Source organism: Hippoglossus stenolepis, chromosome 10 (genome assembly GCF_022539355.2).
Source record: "Hippoglossus stenolepis isolate QCI-W04-F060 chromosome 10, HSTE1.2, whole genome shotgun sequence".
NCBI lineage: Eukaryota > Metazoa > Chordata > Actinopteri > Pleuronectiformes > Pleuronectidae > Hippoglossus > Hippoglossus stenolepis.
The window spans coordinates 4,925,363-4,947,678 of record NC_061492.1 but is presented as its reverse complement, the minus strand read 5'-3'; the positions used below and the strand labels follow the sequence as shown (position 1 = coordinate 4,947,678).

Genomic DNA, 22,316 nt, shown 5'->3' with positions numbered 1-22,316 from the left:
TCTATCTATCTATCTATCTATCTATCCCCAAATTTATCAATACCAGAAATATCTGTCCTTTGCTAAAAAATAATAAATCTCCTAATTTATTTGTTTGTATTTATATTTATACTATTTATTTTTGCCTCATTTTGTGACTTTTGAGTTTTCTTGTGTCTATTCTATGTTTGTTTATTTTCAAATTTTGTGTGTTTATTCTGATATTTATATTTAACCATAGTTATATCTATATTTATTCATTTTATCACACTTTGCAAATGTGATTTTGGAAGCTGTATAAAATATAATAAATTGTGTTTTTCACTCCGCCCGTGTGATTCACCCCTGGAACTAAAATCGAGCGCACACGTGCCTGCGGCGTTTTCCAGAGGGGCGTGGTTAAGGGCCAATCCCCTACTCTGATTGGCTACTCGCTGAGTTTTGAAATCGAAGCCGACGGATCTGTCAAAAACATGCAGAGGAGCGGAGCTGAGTGCGACTGGTAAGAAACCCGGAGAACTACAAGGATTTATCAGAATACTCGAGTTTAAATAGTACTAATACTTCTGTGCGTGGTTTTTATCTTCAAGTTTAAATCAAGATAAAACCACATTAGTCTCTGTTCCGACCTCGTTCACTCGGATTAGCCGCAGAGCTAACGAGAGCTAACAACAGCTCAGCACTGAAGCTAATGTTTAACACTGTGTGGGTTTGTTTTGTGGCTTCAGTGGATCTGACTAACTCCTGGAAAGAGTAGAAACTGTCGCTTGTTTCATTCAGTTCACACGTGAGTGTTTATTTTTATTTAAAGGACCTCGTATGTCCTGGTGTTAGCATGTGTTAGCCATTAGCTCAGCCAGCTGTTACTACTACTACTACTACTACTACGAAATGTACACACACAACTAGTAGCATCAGAATGTGTTACTGAATATTTCATTAAGACACAGTGGCTTCAGGAAGTAGTCACGCCCATTTTATAAACACCTCATGTTGTATGTTAGATTTTTAAGTCCACACTAAATAACTTATAAACATGATATTTATTTATTATTTATTTATTCCATTCATGTTAAAGGTAACTAATCAAATCCTAGTGAAATTCAAATAAGGAAGTCCAAGCTGGAAAAGGAGGAAGTTGAATTCAAAATAAAAACCTTTTCTAGTTCTACCCTCTTTTTTTTATATTTATGTTTTGCTTCAACAATTAAGAAAGATCACATTTTGTTAATCAGAATAAATACAAACCTACTTTCAAACATCCCAAGAACAAAATACATCACAAAACCATCTCACGCCTGATTTTAATATATAGTTTTTTTTAATTAGATCCGTGTGTCACATCTGTTTGTTTCTTCACTGGTGTTTAATCATAATTTAACTCTTTCCATTGTGGTTCAAGAGGTTTTACTTATTTTGGGGGAAATGTAATGAAAATCTAAAGTCTTCAGACGGATCAGGTGAATCCTGTTTGCTGTAATGACCCTTGGGGGGTTTTCTAGAACCTGTTTGTGTACAAACCAGGAAGTACCAGTGTTAAGTGTGTCCAGGAGAAACAGTAAATGTGAAATGGAAGTTTAAAGACACTTTTAAAGGACTTTTCCTCGGTCAGTGTCTCAAAGCGTCAGGAGGTCGGAGAATCTGCCGGAAAGACGATCATCTCAGTTTTACACCATCAGTCGGGCTTTTATTGTTAAGAGGCCAGAATGAAGCCGAGTTGAGTAAAACATTCCTCGTATCTGTGATGAGGCCGGAAGGCGTCGGCTCACTGAGGCTTCACGTCCAGTCTGACGGAGACGGACAGGATCTGACAGGAGGAACAGGACAAACTGCCCAAAGTCCAGGTCTCCAGAGTCTGTGGAGACTCAACCCAGAAGATTCAGACCAGTAGATTCTGTTTCTTTAAGCAAGTTTCAAACTGCACAGAAATCCTCAGAGAATCTAAAATCATGATTATTGTTTTGAATATTATCAAAATTAAAACATGATCAAAAGCAAATGAGCTGAAAAAACAAACAACAAACACAAAAATCTGTTTGTTCTGCGACTCGACACTGAATTTTAACATAGTCTCTTTTTTCTTTTTGTTTTCCCAACAGTGTTTTGGTCTGAAGTCATGAGGACGAGTGAGTTTGACTCGTCGTCAGAAGACGAGGAGATCGGCGAGGAGCAGCTGACGCCCTTTCACGTCACCTGGTGCGTTTTCACTCGTTTCCTTTGTGTCTTTAAACAAAATGTGTAATTTTCTCTCAGGATTATAAGTATTTGCTCAGATTGTTGTTAAACTGTGCACGTGTGTTGTGATTGGCTCTCAGGTTACCTCTGTCCATGGTGGAGTGCTCTCAGTTTCTGGGGATATGTGCACTACCAGGTGAAGCTGCACTTCATCCTTCACACTTCCTGCTGCTCTTGTGTTATTTCTCCTGGTTTTTTCATCTCAATTAAATTTCCTTCATCTGACTTCAGGTTGCAAATACAAAGAGATTCGCAGGAGTCTGCAAAGAGACGTCGGTGAGAGGAACTTGATTCTTTCTGTTTCTTAAACTGAGCAAAGTTACCAGTTTTCAAATTCTTGTTTTACCTCAGTCTCTGGAGTTTTAATCAGTTTATAAATATGCTGCGTCTCTTGTTGACAGAGGAGCTCAAGAACCAGGGCGTCCAGGACGTGTTTGTTTTCTGCACCAGAGGGGAACTCAACAAGTACCGGGTTCCCTCCCTGCTGGACGTCTACCGGCAGCGAGGCCTCACCATCCACCACACGCCGTTCCTCGACGGAGATGCTCCTGAGCTGCAGCAGTGCTGCCAGATCCTCGAGGAGCTGCAGGTCGGCATCGAGAACAACAGGAGGACGGTGATCCAGTGAGTGAAGTCATCCTTCAGACTAAAACTATCAATTTAAATGTGTGTAATGTTGCAATGATTCTGTTACTTCTGACAAAGAAAAGTGTGAGGCTTGATTTATTTATTTATTTATTTATTTTTTTTTTTTTTACAATTTTACCACTCTTTTCTGTGTTTTAATATTTGAAATATTGTAAAAAATCTTTTTGTATCTTGCAAATTTTGAATCAAGCGCCCAACAGCCCGACAACCACAAACGTCATTTTCACGTCTCGTTGCGCATTTGAACAATTTGCCTTCAGCCGTGCCTTTGATTGGACTTTGCTCTTTTTTTCTTCAGCTGTTATGGAGGCCTGGGACGATCTGGATTAAGTAAGAATATTTTATTTGTGCTTTGAAAGTTACCCCTTTTAATCTTTGTATCAAATCAATGCGTGCAACTCAAGTTTTAAGCCAGAACGTCATTATCTGCTAAACTTTGACCTCTTGTAAACAATGCTAAATGCTCTCTACTCGTGTTCATCGCCGCTCTGATCACATGACGGTGTCGTGTTCTCGTTTCTGTTCAGTCGCCGCCTGTCTGCTGCTGCAGCTCTCGTCGACGATGACGGCAAACAAAGCCATCGAGATCCTCAGGGAGCACCGAGGAGGAGGAGCGATACAAACTGTGAAGGTGAGAGGCCGCTCTTCTTCTTCCATGACAGAGTTATAGATTATATATCCTCCTCTGTCCAGGCTGCAGGTTTTTCATTTCACTGATGTAAATAAATGAAAAACAATGTGCAGAGACTCTAAACCTGCTGAAGGTGGATAATCCTCCCAAAGATTTAGCTTCTGAAAATCCTTCATTAGCCAACAAGCAAACATGGAAAGTGTGAAAAGATGAATTTGGAGCCAAATACCAGTGAATTAGCTTCTTGTGTTATTTTTACATGTAAACATTTTTTTAAATGTCCCTAAACTGATCAGTTATTTTCTAAAAAGATTTTTAAGAATGGTTTCCTCTTAATATACGTTAAAAACCAATAGTGGCCAATGTATCATTAGATCTTTGAAATCTCAAATATTAAAATTGATATTATTTTTTTTTAAATCCAGTATCAGAGAGAAACTTATGTGATGAATTATAATTTTAATAACCCACAAACCACAACTGATCCTTCTTAATGTTAGTTTGTTTTGGCTGCAGCTCATTTTCTGTAAATTCCTGAATTTGAACTCAAATAGTTTTTCGTAACAAACATATTTACTAATAAAATGGACTTTTCACAGCAATACAACTTCCTGCACGAGTTCCGTGAGAAGTACACGGCGTACCAGGAGAGCAGACAGGTTTCCACAGAGCGCTCCGTGTCTCGGTGATCGCTGCTTCAACACGGGGAAATATTATTGTTTGATTGTGGGTGTTTATAACTGCATTCTCTAATGACTGCACTTTAACAGAATACTCTAATATATTGATTTTCTTCTCCTCATTGTAATGGAATAAAGTCTTAAATGAGGAAATCATGTTTGTGTTGGCAGTGAGTTTATTATGATGTATTTACCTTGTTTGGTTTAATGATAAAAAATGTGTTTGTTCTAATTTTCCTTTTTAAAATAAAGTTCCAGTCCATTGTAAAGAGTGGGATGAATTTATTTAGATTCAAATAAACTCAAGTTGTCATTTCCTAGATGCGACACAAATGGGATCTAATACATAAAAACATTATTGTGACAAATGATCTTTATCCCTTTCCCTGATAAATTTACACATTTAAAAATGGCAATAAATACTGTATTTCTGAAAAATGAAGTCTATCGGCCTCGACTCTAAAAGGAGATTACTTTCCAGATTCTTGATTCCTGACATGAGCAACACCGAGGAGTGTTTGATATCCTGGAGACAAAAGGAAAAACACTGAATAAATAAAAGTTGGCGTTCCTAACACTGGAGTATTCGGTGTTGAAATTAACAAGACTCACAAAGACGAGAACAGCAGAGGAATTTGAAAAAGGTCCATTCAACAGTGGCACAGGAGCAGATTCAGAGAAACTCCAATGCAGAAAGCAAGAGAATCAAAATGTTGAGAACATTCTGGTACTGTTGAGTCGACCTTTTTTAAATTTATCCACAGCTGTGGGGAGGGGGGGGTGATTCTACACAAACACAGGTCGCACACACACACGTTGCTTTCTACTCTGGATTCACACTTAAAACATATCACCGATACTTTCAGCGGGGATTACATGATTCAACGTGATAGATGGGTCTGAAACATGGAAGCTATTCATCAGATGTAGTGACAACCAGACGACGATTGTCCCCGTGCAACACGTTTCTCTAAGTGATAACCCAATGCACGTCAGCCCTCGCTGTACATATCTGTACCTTCATGTTCATTTCAAGACCATATCCATCTGTGAGCAGGAGTCCGGTTTGCACTTTGCTGTTTTAGCGATGGCAATGAAATCACGTGGCGGAAATTAGCTGTTAAAAGCTCCGAATGTAAATCGGCAGAAAAAAGCAAATGCAGCTCAGATTCTCACCTGGGAACCAAGATGAAAACAAAACTTTATTTAAATCCCAAGTATCAAAAAAAAATCACCACACCCTTAAAAGAAAAAAAAAAAAAGAAAACTTGTCCGTAGATGAGGTTTTGTCCTTATTTTCTATAAAATTTTAAACTGTAATGCTATGAAAAGAACGCCTCGACCATGATTTTCCCTTAAGACGGGCTAAATGTTTCCGAAATGACACTCTGCGCTGTGTGTGGGGAGGTTGGAGAGTTCGTCAGCTTGAAATGGCGCCTTGTATGGCTGAGCGGGGGGATCTCCAGCAGGTCCAGTGTTGCAGCACTAAGTTCATAGTGTCTGGTCGTCTACTGTACATGCAGGTCCTTGTCCTTCATCGTCCGGTTTAAGAGCTCACCAGCACATAGATCATCCTGTTGGAGCGGATCAGACACGGGGACAGATTGTTACTGAGTGTGGATTGTTTGACATGTTTTTTTTTACAAATTCTTTATACTTTTTATTAAAATGGGCGTAAATGAGACTTAAAAACGTGGCTCTAACATTTTTGTAAGATTTCTTGCCGAGTGAGACAAAACGATCAAAACGTGACCGTAAATATGAAGCTACAGCCAGGAGAGAGTTAGCTTAGCTTAGTGTGACTGTTGGAAATAAAGGGAACCAGTTAGCAATCTATCTTCCAGCACCTTTAAATCTAACTAATAATGTTTGTTACAGTCACCAAGGACGTTGTGTCTTTGCCTCTATGCGAGTTTGTTCATTTGTTAGCATGATTACACCAAAACAACTGAGCTGATTTCTAAGAAATTGGTGAAAGGATGTGGTATCGATGAGGGAAGAAGTTATTGACTTTAGCGTTAGATCTGGATCAGGGGGCAGATGAAGGAATTTGTGCCTTTTTCAACATTTACAGTTCTGCCAGGGAATCATTGATGGATCTTGATGGCATGTTTAGAGGACTAATAACTGTTGGGCCTTGGCGAAGGTATGAAGTCTGAGTGCTACTCTACTTTAAAGCTGTGTCAAAAACGCCCTTATACCGTTTTAAAGGAGGCTTTGTACTGAACAGATGTAGATGCCTGCAGCCAAGTGAATACGTACCCATAGAGATAGTAGAAGAATGACAGGAGATAGAAAGCCAGTTTGCACCAGCCTTCTTTTTGACAGTACGCCAGGATGTCAGCGTTCATGATGGTTGTTGGGTCGTAGAGTCCTGGGCAGCTCATCACGGGTCTGCTCATATACCTGCGTCACAGGGAAACCACAGAGAGGGATCAAGTCAGATTGTGTTCCATGTTGGTTAAGACAGAGTTAATGGTACCGAATTGTATTGAAGGACCAAACACAATGGAGCCCTCTCGTTCAGATACCCACCTCCAGACATGATAAGCCAGCAGCGGCAGGTTGAGACAGAGGGTGAGCCACTCGGCCGCACAGAAGAACATCACACAGAAGAAGAAGTGGATGAGATACTCTGGAAGAACCAGCTGCAAAGAAAATTAGACAAAATGTCAGAATCGTCAGGTGATGAACAGTCAGTCCAACTCGTTCTCAGCAGACCGTGGGTTTTATTGACTAATAGCAAAAGAAACTCTTTGGCCGTCCTCACGAAATACTGAAGACGAGACAGCCTCCAGTTCCAGTCTCACAGGCAATCAGGCCATTTTATAAAAAAGAAAATTGAGCTATTTAAAGAGTCAGAACTCTACAAACTGCAGCCAGCTCCACTGAGTGAAACACATATGGACTAAACTCTGAACTCTTCGTTTCAGGACTTCACATTAGTAAATGTGTAGGAAGGTGTCGGGCTGTAGGTGAAATACACAACAGCACTGATTTGACCAAATGTGAAACACAACCAGGATGAAAAAACGAAGACACGCAACCTGAGCCAAAATCTGAGGTTTTGTAAATGCTCGTTAAAACTGAGGAGAAAAAAAAAAACCATTTCACTCATTTGATGTTTAACGAGCTGCTGCAGTGAGGTTTAGTCACTATCGCCAATCTGATGTGGAACCGTAATGAGGAACTGTTACAGCCAGATTATCTTCTATAGTAAATCCTGTGAGCGGCTGGTTGAGTTTAGCAGTTTGAAGTAGATGGATAAGGTTTCTTTATGTCATGCATCATCAAGTCTGACCACGAGTGAGAGGAGAAAACCCATCAACATCTCGCTCTGCATCTCAAACTGCAACATCTTTTACAGCGAGGGGGCGGAGCCTACAGGCTGCCCGGCTCTCTGACAAGCAGGGGAGTGGGCGACACACGGGCGAGACACCATGCTGCGAGCACGAGCAGGGTTGATGCAGCAGCCCCCTCGGGTTGACAGAGTTTGAACTGGTGCGGGGTTCTGGGGGCAGATGGAGGCACCACATGGAAGCCATGCATTTGAAAAAAAGGGCAGAAGGGTGGGTAGTTTGGGGGCAACCAACAGCCCACAGATGGAAAGGTGAAGGGCATGTGGGAGGAGGAAGGGGGTGGGGGGGCTAGAATGTATTGGAATCCTGCACTGTGCTGCCAAATACAGAACTGATCACAGCTGGAAAAATTGAAAATTGCCACCTGAGTGTTGGACACGCAGAACGACCAGTGGGGTCAAAGGAACAGATCGAACTGCCGAGTGCATAAGTAACTCCTCCTACTCGTGAAATTATCAACCAATCAGTCGTGACAAATTTTGCTGAGCTGGAGTGTGTTGGGACTCTGCAGCCATCTGCTCTGAACCCCAGGTGATGGAGGCTCGAGCCAAACGCTGAGCTCGTGCACAGGAGCTTAGTTTCTGCTAATTGCTGAAACAAACTGCAGCTTCCTCCGAACAGATAATTGTGACATATTAAGAAATGTTTAATTTAAAGCTGGAATGTAAACTTTATTTTCTTCTGACACCTCGAACCACAGATGAAAGTGTCCACTGTTCAAAAAGCTTTGCAACAAAAATCAAATCATCTGATTAATGGATTTTGGGCTGAAAAATCTCAGATACTGATATATATTTAAATTTTTAGTTGGGAAATTCTCCCCAAGATGTCGAGTATCAAACCATTGTGATAAAGAAACGTAATTGAAGTTTGACATTTTAACCATAAACGTTATAATACATAAAATGTAAATGCATCGTTTCTGTGAAATAAATGTTTTCATATGGAGGCATTTCAGCAAACATAGAGGCTCATATATTTATATTATAAATCAGACCGACTCTACAGATTTCTCTTTATATTATTTCTATGGATACTATTATACAAAGTCTCTGTCAGGACAGTGTATAAGCCTGGTGACATGTTACTGTAAACTCAAGACCAGTTACCTAACTTTCTGTGTTTACTGGAAATGTACTGTTCCAGTCACAGTATATGCAAACAAAGGGTAGGTTGTAAAAGATCATGCATGTTTTGAGCATTTGCAAGTCTTTTCAGTTAACAGCTACACTTAATAACAAGGAATATTTCATCCAAGAGATAATATTATTAACCACCTCCTTCATATTCTAATGCTTCTCATGAGTATCATGGCCTCTGTGCCTATAAAACAGTTTAATAGCTTAAATAGCAAGATTAACTAATAGATTTGAAATCCACAGCAGTGAAAAATAAGAGTAAGATAAGTGAGGACAAGTATAAGAAGAAGATCTACTGGACGGTAGAGAACCTGGGGCACACGTGGCACGGTGTCTAATCCCGAGCTGAACTCTGACTCTCAGATTAGTTAACTGAAAAGACGTTTGCAAACACTTCCCCGTGCAAAATGACAAGACTGAGTCGAACTGAGCGGGCATTCTAAAAAAGACTGGTACAAACCTTTAATGCAATTTTGACTCTTTTAATCTTTTTGACCTTTTCAACTGTCTTTATGCCGTTAAAAAAAGTGTAAGAAAAAACAAACAAAAAAAAAAGCAGATTTGGGGGAGGGAATAACAAAACAACAAAAAGGCGTTAGAGTTTGACAGCTGACGAGATCACTGAATTCACAACAGGCAGGTTATTTAGCATAACAGTGCAGAGAAATGATTGAAGAAAGACAGATAGGCGGATAAAAACTCCTGAAAACAAAATGAAGTATCTGTCAGACAGAGCAAATCTGCATGCAGTCACATAGGCAAGGGCGGGGGGTGTGTGTGTCAGGTAGTGTGGGGGTCACTTACCGGATTTAAAGTGTTGCACTGATCTATAGGATTCTTGTAGTCGGTCTTCAGCTCGTCAAAAGCTATAATCTGCAGGAACAAGAGGAGCAGAATGCAGCAATGAACAACTTTATGATTGACAGCGTTACACGTGTGTGTGTGTGTTTGTGTTATACTAAGAGTAATAACATATATGCAGAATACTTTCCGTGTAAAGTATGTTCAATATGCCAGATATTGTAAAACTTTTCCTTTACTCTGACAGAGAAATGGAAAAGTGACAGAGAGATGATGCTGTCATCCTTTGTTTTGTCCGATAAAAAGACAAAACCATCGACAAGGAATAAAAACAACAAATCCTCACGTTTAGTAAGTTTTACATAAACAATGTTTCATAGTTTTGCTTTGCTAATGACTGAATTATTTACTAATCAGTTTGGTTTTAGGTTAATCGTCTGAATAGAATAATCACCACTGACAAATTAGCTGTAAGATAAAGTAGATTTTCAACATGTCAGGAATCTGCTATTGACTTTAACATTAACATCAAGTAGTAAAATAGGTGGAGAGTGAATTAAGAAGCAAGTAATAAGAAATATTGAGACAGGACATAAAGTGAGTGAATATACTTATAGAAAATAACAATAGAATATGTACAAAATGAAATATGTGCAATATGTGTTCATGTCGTTTCGTTACATGTATTTAAACTTCAGAGTTAATTTCTCTTGCATTATTTCGCATTGTTTTTATTCTAATAAGCGGGTCACGTGTTGTCTCGTGACTCACAGAAACCGAAAGCACCCGAGCAACGTTAACGATCAAAACTATTAAAGTCGTGAACGCGTCACATTGAAGTTTTATTCCGTAGCAACATGTTGACGTTCTGACCGTGAAGCTAAAGCTAATGTAGCTAAAGAAACTGCGAGCTAGCGGGGGAGGAGATCAAGCTAACGGGTGACAGCGCCTGTTAGCTAAGCCTGCTAACTAGCCGACTGGCAACAAACACTTGTCATTTAACACGCTCGTCGTGGAACTGGAGGTTTATTGTAACTGCGCAGCGGCTCGTTAGAAGCTAAAGAGCGCGAGTAGATAGCGACAATAGAGTGAAATAACGCGTTTGGTGGTTGAGGTGCTACGTTTAGCCGTTAGCCGCTAGCAGGGTGTGTTCCATTCATTCTGAAGAACGCGGCAGATCTTAAAAAAGACTGGATTCGAAAAGAGAACACGGAGTTCCCAGCGAACGCGTCCTATCCAGACTGCGTGGAGATCTGCAGCCCCTCTCCGCCGGCCTCCCGTTAGCCCGCGGCCGGAGCCTCCCCCCCCCAGCGACGCGTACCGGCGCCGCTGAACCGGGGGGCCCGCGCTCCGCTCCGAGGTCCCCCCCCGCCCGGGTACTTACGTGCCAGATAGCGAAGAAGATAAGCGCCGCCGTGAGCAGCAGGGCGAGCATGTAGCAAAAGGCCGCGAATGTGAACGCCATCTTTTCTGTCTCCCGTCCGGCTCTGTGAGTTTCCTGATGATGCAGGCAGATCCCGCAGTCTTCTTCTTCTTCGCTCTCTGTTTATCCAGCCGCTGTCACTGCTGTTGCGTCACTGCCATCTGCTGGACACCGTCATATCCTCGACATCAATATTATCAACAGACAATTTACTTTAAAGGTCCCAGTGTGTAAGATTCAGGTTGAAAGTATATATATTGGCAGACATTTTATTTTAAAATAATCCTTGTTTCATCTTAATTGTAATAATTGTTGTTTTCTTTACCCTAGAATGGGCCGTTCCAATTTAAATACTTTTTATTTACATCGGGAGCGGGTCCTCTCTACGGAGGCCGCCATGTTTTTTTTTTTACAGTAGCCCAAACTGGACAAACTAAACACCTTTTGAGTTTTTATCACAACTCAAGGCTGCCACAGGATCATGTTTGGAAGGGGAGGGTGAGGTGAGGGGTGTTCAGCTGCAGCATGACACTTCACCACTAGATGTCACTCAATTCTACACACTGAACCTTTAAAGGGATACTTCACCCAAAAATCTGCTCATGATCTACTCACCACTTTTCCAATGGAGGTGGTGGGTGAAGTGTTTCAGTCAACAAAACACTTCTGGAGTTTCAGGGATAAACGGCGTTGCAGCCAAATCCAATACAATTTAAGTAAAGGGTGACTTAGACGTGATAAAACGTAAAATGATTTATTACTCTATTCGGATAATTAACAGAAAACAATGTCGATTGGTAAATAATTGAGTCATTAGCAAGTTACTGCAGCTACCCTCTGGAGAGAGTATAGCGGGTATAGGGGCTGCCACACTGAATGTCACCATATAGGTTCTCAGGCTGGCACAGGGGATGGTGAGTGGGCCCGGATCTGATAAGCAGAGGTTCCGGGAAGGAGAAGGTCAGACTGGGGGCACCAGGGCATGAAGGGGTTTTTAGGTGAGTATGATGTTGAGATCAGGGCTACACCATCTGCTATAGGGCCCCTTGTTCTTATAGTCTGTTCTTTATGATTGTGGTTGTATGTTTGGGATTAATCAGACCCTCCCCGATGACATTACATAATGAATGGATGAAAATCTAAACATCTTTAGTGCCTTGAAATGTTTTGCACAGTACTGATTTATATATATTGTTCACAAACAAGTTGAGCCTATATGAAGTCATTTCTTAACCTATTAATTATCATTTAAAAAAATCGTATTGTAAAAATAGCTCTTTTGCCAGATTTCTCCGTTTCAGTGCAACATCAAACTAATTGAATTTATCATCTGCCCAATGTTGGACCAATGACGACAGACATCATACATATATGAAAACAGCAGTCGTGTGAAAACACAAGTAAACATCGCTGTCATTTTATTTGGACGATGGGACAACAGACAATTTTATAAAGTATGGGAAAATACAAATATCTCAAGTTTCACTGATGCCACTATGCAGCTGATCATGATCATACATGGTCCAGGTGTTTTTATTAAAAAGGAAAGAAGAGTAGAAGAGTAGGCATCGGTTCAGAGAAGACATCAAAAGCTCAACAACACATCTGCAGGTTACAGAAAAAGACTCAAGAGGCCATTTATATTTAAACAGGCTCACCACGAAGGAGGAAAAGCTTCGATCCACAGGACATGGCTCAAAACCAAAGGGAACTCTTTTTTCCGATAGACCTTGTACTCGAGGAAGTTGTTTATGATGCGCCACCAGTGTTACAGTGTGTTACTTCCCACTTCATTGAAAATCTTAAGAAGAAGAGGGTTGTTGGTGTGTAAATATTCTAAATAAGAAAATGACACTGGGAGCAGATGTTTGAGATGCAGGTGTTTCAGTCAAAATCAAATGAGGTTAATAATTTAACTCTCTGAAAGAATGCATGCAACAGAACAGGTCAGAAGGTCGTACATTAAATCATGCACTTCTTATACAGTAGCCCTCCACATTTTCCAGGTTTTCAGAATCTTTTCCTAACAACAGAAGAGCTAAACGTGTTTGTATATATAACGTCGAAAAGCACGTTTCAAGTGAAACACAAGCTGTTTCCAAGTGAGCCTGTAATACTTCAGTCAACAGAATTGTTATTCCTCTACAGCAGCATGATATCAAACTGATAGTTTATTCATAGGCAGCAAAAACAAGTGATTACAGTCCTTTCCCATCGTTCCTGTTGGATGAAACCTTGCCTGACGTGTAAATCATAAATGATTATCGTCTAACATTTGACGTCTCTCAATGATTTACATGATATGTCTTATTGTTTACATCGTTTACATCTTTGAGTCAGATCTTTAAAAAAAAACCCTAACCCTAACCCTTCTATTATTTAATGAAACCCACAAAAAAGACGTCTCATACTTAATAGATCAGAAAGTAAAAAAAAAAAATTAATAATAAAAGAAAATCACAGACAAAGCTTTTTCAATCGTCGTGGATTATTCTGACAAAACATACTGTCTTCGTCGTGTTTTCATTTTGGCCTCATGGTTTTTTAAAACAGACATAAATATGACAAATGTCAGACAAGGCATTGGTACGGTCGACTTAGCAGGACGACATCGTACATTATGGGGTGATTTCCTGCCTCGGGGCTTTAAATCTGCCACAACGCTCCATTATCCGTTTGGTAGACGTCAAAGTTTCTCAACGAGAGACGACGCTGACGAGGGAATGTGTGGAATTCATTTGTGCCGATTTTTCTGTATTCGGGTTGGACCAGTATACTGAGCAGATATTGAGCTTTTATTAAGAAATCTGCTGAATGAGTCATTTCTCCATCATAAAAACCATTCAGTAACGTATTCAGTTACTGAAAACTGCTCACTGCTGTTAGGAGCTGCTAATCCTTTGAGTATTAGTTTGGTTTAGGCTTTTAATGTGCCGCACCAGTCTGAATGCAGTTTGAGAGGATTTTCAGCAGGAAACAGGGAAGAATTATTAATTTTGGGGCCTTCAAAATAACTAAAAATATACAATAGAGTCCATTAGTGTGCTTACAGTGACACATTTTAGTTGTTTTAACTGCGTAATCCATCCATCCATTATCTATATCGTGTGACGGTGGGTAAGAGCCAGAGTACACCCAGCGTAACACAGGGCCAACATATACAGACAAACAACCATTTACAAATATGGTTTATTTAGAGTCTCCAATTAACCTAACCCCAGTCTGCATATCTTCAGACTGTGGGAGGAAGCCGCAGAAAACCCACGCAGACACATAGAAAACTTATTTTTCTATGTGTCTGTATTATTTTTGTCTCCCACACAACCCTGCACCTTCTTCCCACCGCTGTCTACTCCTGCACGTCGATTAAGAAATATGCTGAAAGCTAAAATTAGGTCTTTTAACCTCCGCCTGTGATTAATTAAAACCCCAATATGACAGAATACAGGTCAAACACAACCAAAAAGTGTAACTGTAGAATTTAAAGATCGGTACAAAGTATAGATGAATATATTGGTCCAACCCGGTTCTGTATGGACAGTGTCCATCGTCCAGATTCTGTCCTTCGCCTTCCCAGGCTGAATTTTAAGCACAACTGGCGTTTGGAGAAGTCACATCCATCATTCTCAAAGCTGTGACCACCACGTAGCGATCAAAGTGGTTTTACATCCGAAATAAGCACAACATTCATAAACACTAAATAACAGTAATCGCAATAATGCACAACGTTAGCTAACAATCTCCCCAAAAGACACGTGACGCCGCCCCGTGTGCTGTGTTTGTCGTGGTTCGTAGAAACGGTTCAGTCTGGAATGTTTTCGGAGGAAATATTGTTTCCTGGAGTGTGATGTCATCGTAACAAAATGCAGGTCAAAAGGCAGAGCGCAGTTTTTTTCTTTTTGATTTGAGAAGAAATGTTTTGATGACAGACTCAGTGTGATGAGCATCACTTCACTTCAGGGCCTCTCTCAGCTTGTTCACGTGCACTAGAGAAGTCACAACACATCATATATAAACCAGAGGTCTCAGGATTGCCTCTCTTCGAATGGTCACAATGTTTTTGTCTTTTGTCGACTGGAGTGATGAAAGTTTGTTACTTAAATCATACTTTAAATGTCCTTAAACGAATACTGAAGGAACAACTGAGGACAACAGAACCTAGGAGTTGTTCTGTAGCTGTGAATGTTGTAAAGTTCTGGCAGGAAGTTTGTTTTTCACAACAAAAGGAATATTAACACTATAAACCATTTGCTTGTGTAAACCCTAAATACACCAGAAACAAAAATCAAAACATAAGACTCCATAAAATGATTAAAGATAAAAAGGGGAAACTCAGAGTATGAACGACTAAAGGAAACAGAAACTAATGTTAAAATGCCTTCTCCTGAATGAACAGCTTAGAAAGTGTAGATGAGGATTTCTGTTCACTCAAAGAGCTCGAGGAGCATTAATTCAACACAGACACGTAACTGGCACATGGAGAGAGATTGTGTGGGAGACAAAAGCAGACCTGCGTCAAATAGCATTCTCAGTTTTAGGCTGCCAGGTGGGTGAGGTTTAGTTAAAAACTTTTCCGCGATTGTCCGACGCTTCAGACAAACTCTTAATCTACTGTAAACTCCACCAAACTCCGCCTAAAACTGACAACAGGAAGTATTTTCAAACACTATTTAACTCAGGTCCCGGACAAAGAGGAGCGAAACATCAACCGTTGTGTGTTTTCCCCGATCCTCCTCCCGTCCCAGACGTCTGGATGAGGTGGAGACTTTAGCCAAAGAAGCCAAGTTTCTCCTTGAGCCACTCCTCTGTTAGGTCCTCTGTGTTTCTGATCTCAAACACCTGGAAAAACACATGTGCTGGATGTATCAGACAGATTTGGTACCTTTAATATTATCATCAACTAGCGTGATGACAAATGTGGAAATAATTTGCACTGAAAAACACACACACAGTTCACTAACCTTGCTCATCTGAACCGTTTGGACCAGTTTGAGTTTGCTTCCTGCGTACATCATCTGCTGCACCGGCTTGCAACCTGCCAAACACAAGTGAGCCAAACACAAGTGAGCCAAACACAAGTGAGACAACATTTCTAAAAGCAGTGGAGTGAATATTACCTAGTTTTTAAGTGTTGCTCTAAATCTATAGTCAAAGGTAATTCCAGAGATGCTCTTACCCGCTGGACTGGAGAAGATGAAGCAGAGGGGATAAGACACGCGTCCATCATCGTGTACGTATTTATAACTGTAGACGACAAACGTTCACGGTGCTAAGGACAGCTAACGTATTTCAGGACTAACTCATCTGGACTAATTACATTGACAGAAATTGAAACCTCATATAACAAGAATCCAGAATAAAGAGAATAAAACAAATCTGATTCATGTTGATAAACTGAAATCAACTTTAGAGCAATTTTAAAGTTCAAAAGCATCAGGCAGGTGATGTCATTTAAACCATTGGATGACAAATGATTAGTTAATGTAAATATGATGATGGAATTCCTCCCATATGATCATAAATAATAATCTATATGAGCTGTATTATTAAATATGTCTGTAGTCCTATAGGATGCAGAGATACCTCTTTATTTTAATGCATTTCTAAATTATGCATGACGTCATTTTGGACATCACCTTTTGTTGACCGATGACTCATCATTTCCAAAAGTTAATCATCCGAAAATACTGTCTCTGTCCAAATCTGTCTTTGCATTGCTGAGTTATTTTGCACACACATAGACATAGCTATGTTTGAGGTGAAATAAAACTAATCTTTTATTTTGAAGGATATCTTGGCTGTCTCTCCGGCAATTCGCCTCCTAGATCATCAGGAGAAATGTCCTAAAACAAACAACAACAAAAAGCAGTTCTGTTATTGTAGTAAGTGTAACAAATTCATTACCTCTTTAAACGATGTTGTGTGGCATGAATTTAATCACTTCAGAATTCAGTTTGATAAAAAAGTTTTATTTAAAATGACGAACATGAACTCGATGGAGAGAATAAACCATAGACAGCTCACCTCGAACTCTTCATCCAGAATAACAAGCTGCTTTTCTACATCAATCTTCACTGAAGGGTACAAAGAAAGAAAACATTTAGGTCAACAGCACAATGAAGAGTCCAATGTTTATACCGATATTAGGGAGTAAAACATTTCCAATACTATATATATATATATAACAAAATATAACAAAATTTGGCAATGACTCCTAAGATGTCGTTATCAGACCTTTAAGAAATGTAACTGAGGTTTGATATTTTACAGTTTAACAATAAACTTTATTATAAATAACTATGAATAAAAAGAAAACATAAATTCAACCAAATATATATAGAACTTGAAAAATTCCACCTAAAATGTAAGCATATTTTAATCTGTAAAATAAAAGATTTCATACAAGCAAACATATCCGCAGATATTGATGAATCAAAGGCTCATGTCGGCCAGGTACAAAATAAGTACATAATTATAAGAGAATAAAATAAAACACAAAAAGAACTAAATCTAGATATTCTATATTTTGGTCAATATTTTCTACTGTCAATGTGTTTGGCGTCTTTGCCTTTAGTCTCCGTCATGCGAACACACTCTTGAAAATCCAATTTAGCAGCAGTGACCCTTTTGATTCTTAGATGCTTGAGGATAAAGCTTAAGCCGAGTTTGATACTTGCACCGATGCGACTCGACACACTCACACCACCTGCTGTGTTTGAAGGTAACTGCTGGTTAATCACAGCAGCTCTCTATCCTCAACCTTGTACCGGAGCTGGTTATTTGCTCATGTATCTTTTCATCTGACTGTCGGCGAGAAAGTAAATAAGATTAATTCCCAAAATGTTGGACGCCCCCCAACAAGTGCACAGTTTATGTCAAAGAGAAGCATAATCATATTTCAGAGATTATATCTGATCCTTTTCTGTGACGACAAAGCTTTTTAACCCTGCTGCTAGAAAACAGCTGCGAACAACAGTATTGCTGTCCAACATGGCTGGACAACAAATTATATGTACTAGTTCTTTTAGAATAAACCCTGGCCTTAATCCGAGCAGTAAGACCCCTGAGTTTGGTGAAATTCTCCTTTAAATGTCAGTGAACAAACTGCACTCAACAAAAGCAGCTCGATCGGAAACTGATGCTTGTTTCTGACAATATTTCAGGGAGGAAACAAGCGTTTTGGATGAAATTTAAAATGTCTGTTTGCTTGATGCAGGAGGCGACGCGTCTGCCTCCATTTTGTTCCACACAGCGGGAGGCAGTGACCAATCTGCCGGCTGTGCGAGCGTTAATGATGCATTTAACCCACAAGTATTGGCTCATGGCTTAAGCTTTACTGAAGGAAGGGGACATTTGGAAGCTGTCCCAGTTCTGCCAACGGCTGAGGATTTTAACACCAAAAAAACAAACAAAGCTTCACACTGTAACACAAAAATAAAAGCTAACAACAACGGCATCATATACTGTAATAATGACGATTTTAGTGTTTTCATTTGGACTCAGTACATCATCTTCTCTGAAGCATTTAGACCTAGAACACGTTGTTAATAAACATATAAGAGATGATATTGAATGTGTGAAAATGTGTTGCCGGTACTCACTGATGATGGCCGCATTATTGGTCTCCTTCCGGAAACGGAACGCCTTCAGCTTTGCAACCAGATCTTCGTCAACACCACACACCACCAGGGTATCAGACTAATGGGGAAAGAAATAGGGAAACGGGCAGAGATTTTGTTGTGGTCACTAAAATGTTAAAAACTAAAAAGTTAGTAGATTAAACTTTTTAAATCTCTTTGTTTTTGTATAGAGTTGCTTAACCAAAGTCTCCAAATTTTGATTTAAAACCAAAAAGGACACTGTGCTCTGATTATAGTGTTCACCTGGACTAAACTATTGAGTCTGATTTGAATGTAAATGCTTGTAATAAGTATAAAAAGTGTTCTGTAGCATTTGAGCTGTTGTATCAGAGAGTGCATCCTCAGCCGGCCTTCTTTAAATCAGCCACGCACTTTGCTCTGTGTCTGCTATGACAGGAAACAGTAGAGCTGCGTTTCTGTTCTGCAGAGTCTATAAAAAGACTTCCACTTCCACCTCCATCACACATACACGTTTCCAAAACTTTTTCACGACACAATTCAAACTCCTGCATTAATTCAGCTTTACGTTGAGCATAAAGAAAATCCACCAGACTGTGTTAGAAATGATGATGGTGGTGGTTATGAAGCACTCGTAAGATATGAGAAGGATCTGGACTCATCAGCTGTGTTTCCACCACAGGAACTTTTTCCAGGAACAATAGGAATCTTTGTCTGCAGGAACCAGCGTCTAAATTAAGTTCCACTTTGTTGTTGGAAGTCATGGCAGAGGAAACCGACCACAGGGTTGAAGGTAAATCAAACCACATGTATTTTGCAAACAAACTGCTGAGACAAGTGTTTTTTCCCCTGCGTGCTCCCATGTCCCTCGTCTCCTCATATAGATCATTTACCTGGTTAGAAAACAATGTGCTGATTCCTCCAACTGTGTTCATTCCTCATCATCATCATTCATAGTAACTCATTTACCTTCTTTCATATTAAATGAATACATGCAAAGCCTTAGAATAAAAATAATAATGACAGAGTTGCAACGGACGTACAATTGTTCATTTTTGTGTTCTGTGCTTAAAATACAAAATAAAAATCTACTTTAAAAGATGTAACCATCCTGTCTACTGATAAATACGTTGTGTTTAATGTGGCTTCATGGTTATTTACAGAGGGTTTATATGCACTGAAGACAGCTGCAGCGTCACAGACTGTAGCTTTGGGTGGTTTTCATGCTTTTTATTGATTTATCAGCTGGAAGGCAACGTCTTGTCTGCAGGAACCACAGTTTTCTTTCTCAATATTTTCTTTAAATTCACAATCACGTCACATTAAGACGTTCATACTTGTGGCAATTCAATATTTAGATTTTGTAAATTAGACTTGACCGCAACAACGAAATCCATTTTATTCTGAAATTTAGTTGGTCACTCTGTCAAATTGTATGGAAAAAATATCTTGTTATTTCACATTAAAGTGATTAGGACGGTCTTTTATATGATCTGATCTTATGTAGGACAGCACACGCCCACTTTTCCGCACATCCATCCCGTTCTTGTGAAAGCGATGTCTCAGCAACACCACGAGGGGATTTCTTCATATTTGACACAAAGGTTTGGACTCATTGACGAACTGATTAGATTGAGGTGGTCAAAGGTCAAAGGTCACACATATTTTTGGAAAAGAAATAATGTGCTTATTACAAATTTATTGCGATCTTCTGAATGCCATTCTAGAAAAGATGGTGCAGCCGGAGAGTGTGATGATTTGACACGGACTGACCCTGAGGCTTATTCCCAGTGTGACCTTATTCGGGTTTAGATAATTAAAAAATGCTGATTAGATACAGGGTCTTATTCAGACTATTGTCTTAGTCGGGTTAATGTCAGAGTATTACTGTCATTGAATGATTACGTCTTTGAACTGTGTGAGTCCAAACTGATCTGCAGGTTTAATCAAGATAAAACACACACACACACACACACACACACACACACACACACACACACACACACACACACACACACACACACACACACACAGCATTACATAACTCCAGCACAAAGACATAAACTCTTGAGGAGTCTCTGCAGAGTCTGTATATTCTATAATTACACCTTGGTGAACAGATGGCTGGTGGGAGTCAGGATTTCACTGAGCTCAGAGAGAGAGAGTGTGTGTGTGTGTGTGTGTGTGTGTGTGTGTGTGTGTGTGTGCAGATTACAACAGTGGGTGTGTGTCTGTGGTTGTGACTCTTGACAAACAGGATGCAGAAGACAAGAGATGAGGAACAGACATGACAAAAGAAACAAGAGCCACAGGTTTTACTTCTGGATTAAATTCCTCTGGAGAACTTTGAACACATCTGTTGACTGTCTCCATGTTGGCTGGTAACACAGAGAGTTAAAGTGTCGTGACAGGCAGGAAGAAGCCGGAGGGAGACATTGTTCATCGAGACTGAGGCGAGCTGCTCAGATCAAGACATGTTGAAACACATCACTGCGATACAGCTGCAGGAAGCCCCCCCGGCGGGCTCTTCAACATAAAAGCATGCAATGTGTGTGTGGAAAAATGCTGTACTCAACATGTGAAGTGTAACAGGGCTGCAGTTAGTTTCATTACCATTTCCTACTAAAATGTTCTAAATGCCCGAGGTGACGTCTTCACGTGTCTTGTTTGGTCCAAAGATAGTCAATTACAAAAAAATAACACACAAAGGAACAGCCAGAACTACTGCAGTACTAATTATAGACTTATTGACAATCACTTGTCAATGAGTTGCTGACTAGTTTCCTGTTCAAAATACCAAGAGTCAAACTGACCACAGCAACTTTTTTCCTTTAAAACACAAATTGATGCGTTTATATAAAAAGTACAAAACACCTTAAATCTAAGCTCAGTCCTCAGAGGAAATCCACCTCATTAAACATGTTCATGTTCTATGTTCAAAAGCTTATTATTAAACATACAGATGATTTATGCTGCAAGCTTTCCCCCTGATTTTAAAGCCAATACATTCATGGCAGCAGGTCAGTGTCATAATGGTGCAAGGGTTATGTTTATTACTATTTTATAAATACACTGTTCAAAATACTTAACGCATGCTAAGTCCTTGAAAGACATCCACCTAAAATTGGTGCATGTTCAAAAGCTTGTTATACACATAATACGCAGATCAGATCACACTATCAATTTGCTTTTTTCCTCATTTGATGATCAATAAACTGGATAGGAGTCAAAAGAAAAAATACAATTTCTTTACTTCTGATTACGGTCAATATGCTGCTTTTTAGTTTGTATTAGTATATTAGAAATAAACTGTGGTTTGATGAATTGAATTGGACCAACTGTAGGTCAGACTTAATATACTGATCTTAATATATTGATGACTAATCTTACAAGTAATATACAAATGTAACGTTTGATGTTTGGATTTCAAGAACTCGCATTTACTTTTATTAGAGCGCAATTATTTTATTTTGGAATCCCACGCCGGAACTCCATCGCTGCCGTTCTGACTACCTTGACACGGAGGGTGCAGCTATTGCTAAGCTAGCAGGCTACGGCTAGCGAGTCTGCGCTCGGACTTTTCAAACCCGAACAATGTCTTTAACTTCACTTCCGCTCGGAACACACGGTTTAACACGCGGAGGGAGAGACGGCGGCGGCTCGGAGGCAGGGACACGGAGACACTCACCATGTTGGAGGAGTTAGGTCTTCCTGAAGAAGAAGAAGAAGATGATGAAGATGAAGCTCTGACGTTCAGACGCTTTCAATGTTTTTTTTAATTCACTTCATCTTGTGACCGGTTCGACCAATCCCGCACAAGACG

The 22,316-nt window shown here is 39.8% G+C and overlaps 3 protein-coding genes across 5 annotated transcripts; 1 reads left to right on the top strand and 2 right to left on the bottom strand.

Annotated features, from left to right (window-relative positions):
• Positions 1-343: 343 nt before the first annotated feature.
• cdkn3 (cyclin-dependent kinase inhibitor 3) lies at positions 344-4,329 on the top strand. 2 transcript variants are annotated; one of them, XM_035168541.1, is made up of 8 exons: positions 344-481; positions 2,079-2,175; positions 2,295-2,350; positions 2,446-2,490; positions 2,616-2,838; positions 3,161-3,192; positions 3,390-3,493; positions 4,093-4,329. In XM_035168541.1, the coding sequence occupies exons 2-8, from the start codon at positions 2,096-2,098 to the stop codon at positions 4,180-4,182; spliced, it is 630 nt and encodes a 209-aa protein (XP_035024432.1). In that variant the 5' UTR covers positions 344-481; positions 2,079-2,095; the 3' UTR covers positions 4,183-4,329. The 2 variants fall into 2 exon arrangements, with proteins under 2 accessions (XP_035024432.1, XP_035024433.1); XM_035168542.2 differs by lacking the exon at positions 344-481 and adding an exon at positions 488-766.
• A 109-nt stretch (positions 4,330-4,438) lies between these two features.
• Positions 4,439-11,015, bottom strand: cnih1 (cornichon family AMPA receptor auxiliary protein 1). 2 transcript variants are annotated; one of them, XM_035168544.2, is made up of 6 exons: positions 10,857-11,015; positions 9,476-9,544; positions 9,132-9,179; positions 6,709-6,821; positions 6,436-6,579; positions 4,439-5,747 (listed from the first exon to the last, which is right to left on the bottom strand). In XM_035168544.2, the coding sequence occupies exons 1-6, from the start codon at positions 10,935-10,937 to the stop codon at positions 5,720-5,722; spliced, it is 483 nt and encodes a 160-aa protein (XP_035024435.1). In that variant the 5' UTR covers positions 10,938-11,015; the 3' UTR covers positions 4,439-5,719. The 2 variants fall into 2 exon arrangements, with proteins under 2 accessions (XP_035024435.1, XP_035024436.1); XM_035168545.2 differs by lacking the exon at positions 9,132-9,179.
• A 1,281-nt stretch (positions 11,016-12,296) lies between these two features.
• Positions 12,297-22,308, bottom strand: gmfb (glia maturation factor, beta). Its single transcript, XM_035167598.2, has 7 exons — positions 22,182-22,308; positions 18,497-18,593; positions 16,920-16,969; positions 16,689-16,738; positions 16,072-16,154; positions 15,857-15,930; positions 12,297-15,734 (listed from the first exon to the last, which is right to left on the bottom strand). Exons 1-7 carry the CDS (start codon positions 22,182-22,184, stop codon positions 15,663-15,665), a joined length of 429 nt encoding a protein of 142 aa, XP_035023489.1. The 5' UTR covers positions 22,185-22,308; the 3' UTR covers positions 12,297-15,662.
• Between the last annotated feature and the right edge of the window lie 8 nt (positions 22,309-22,316).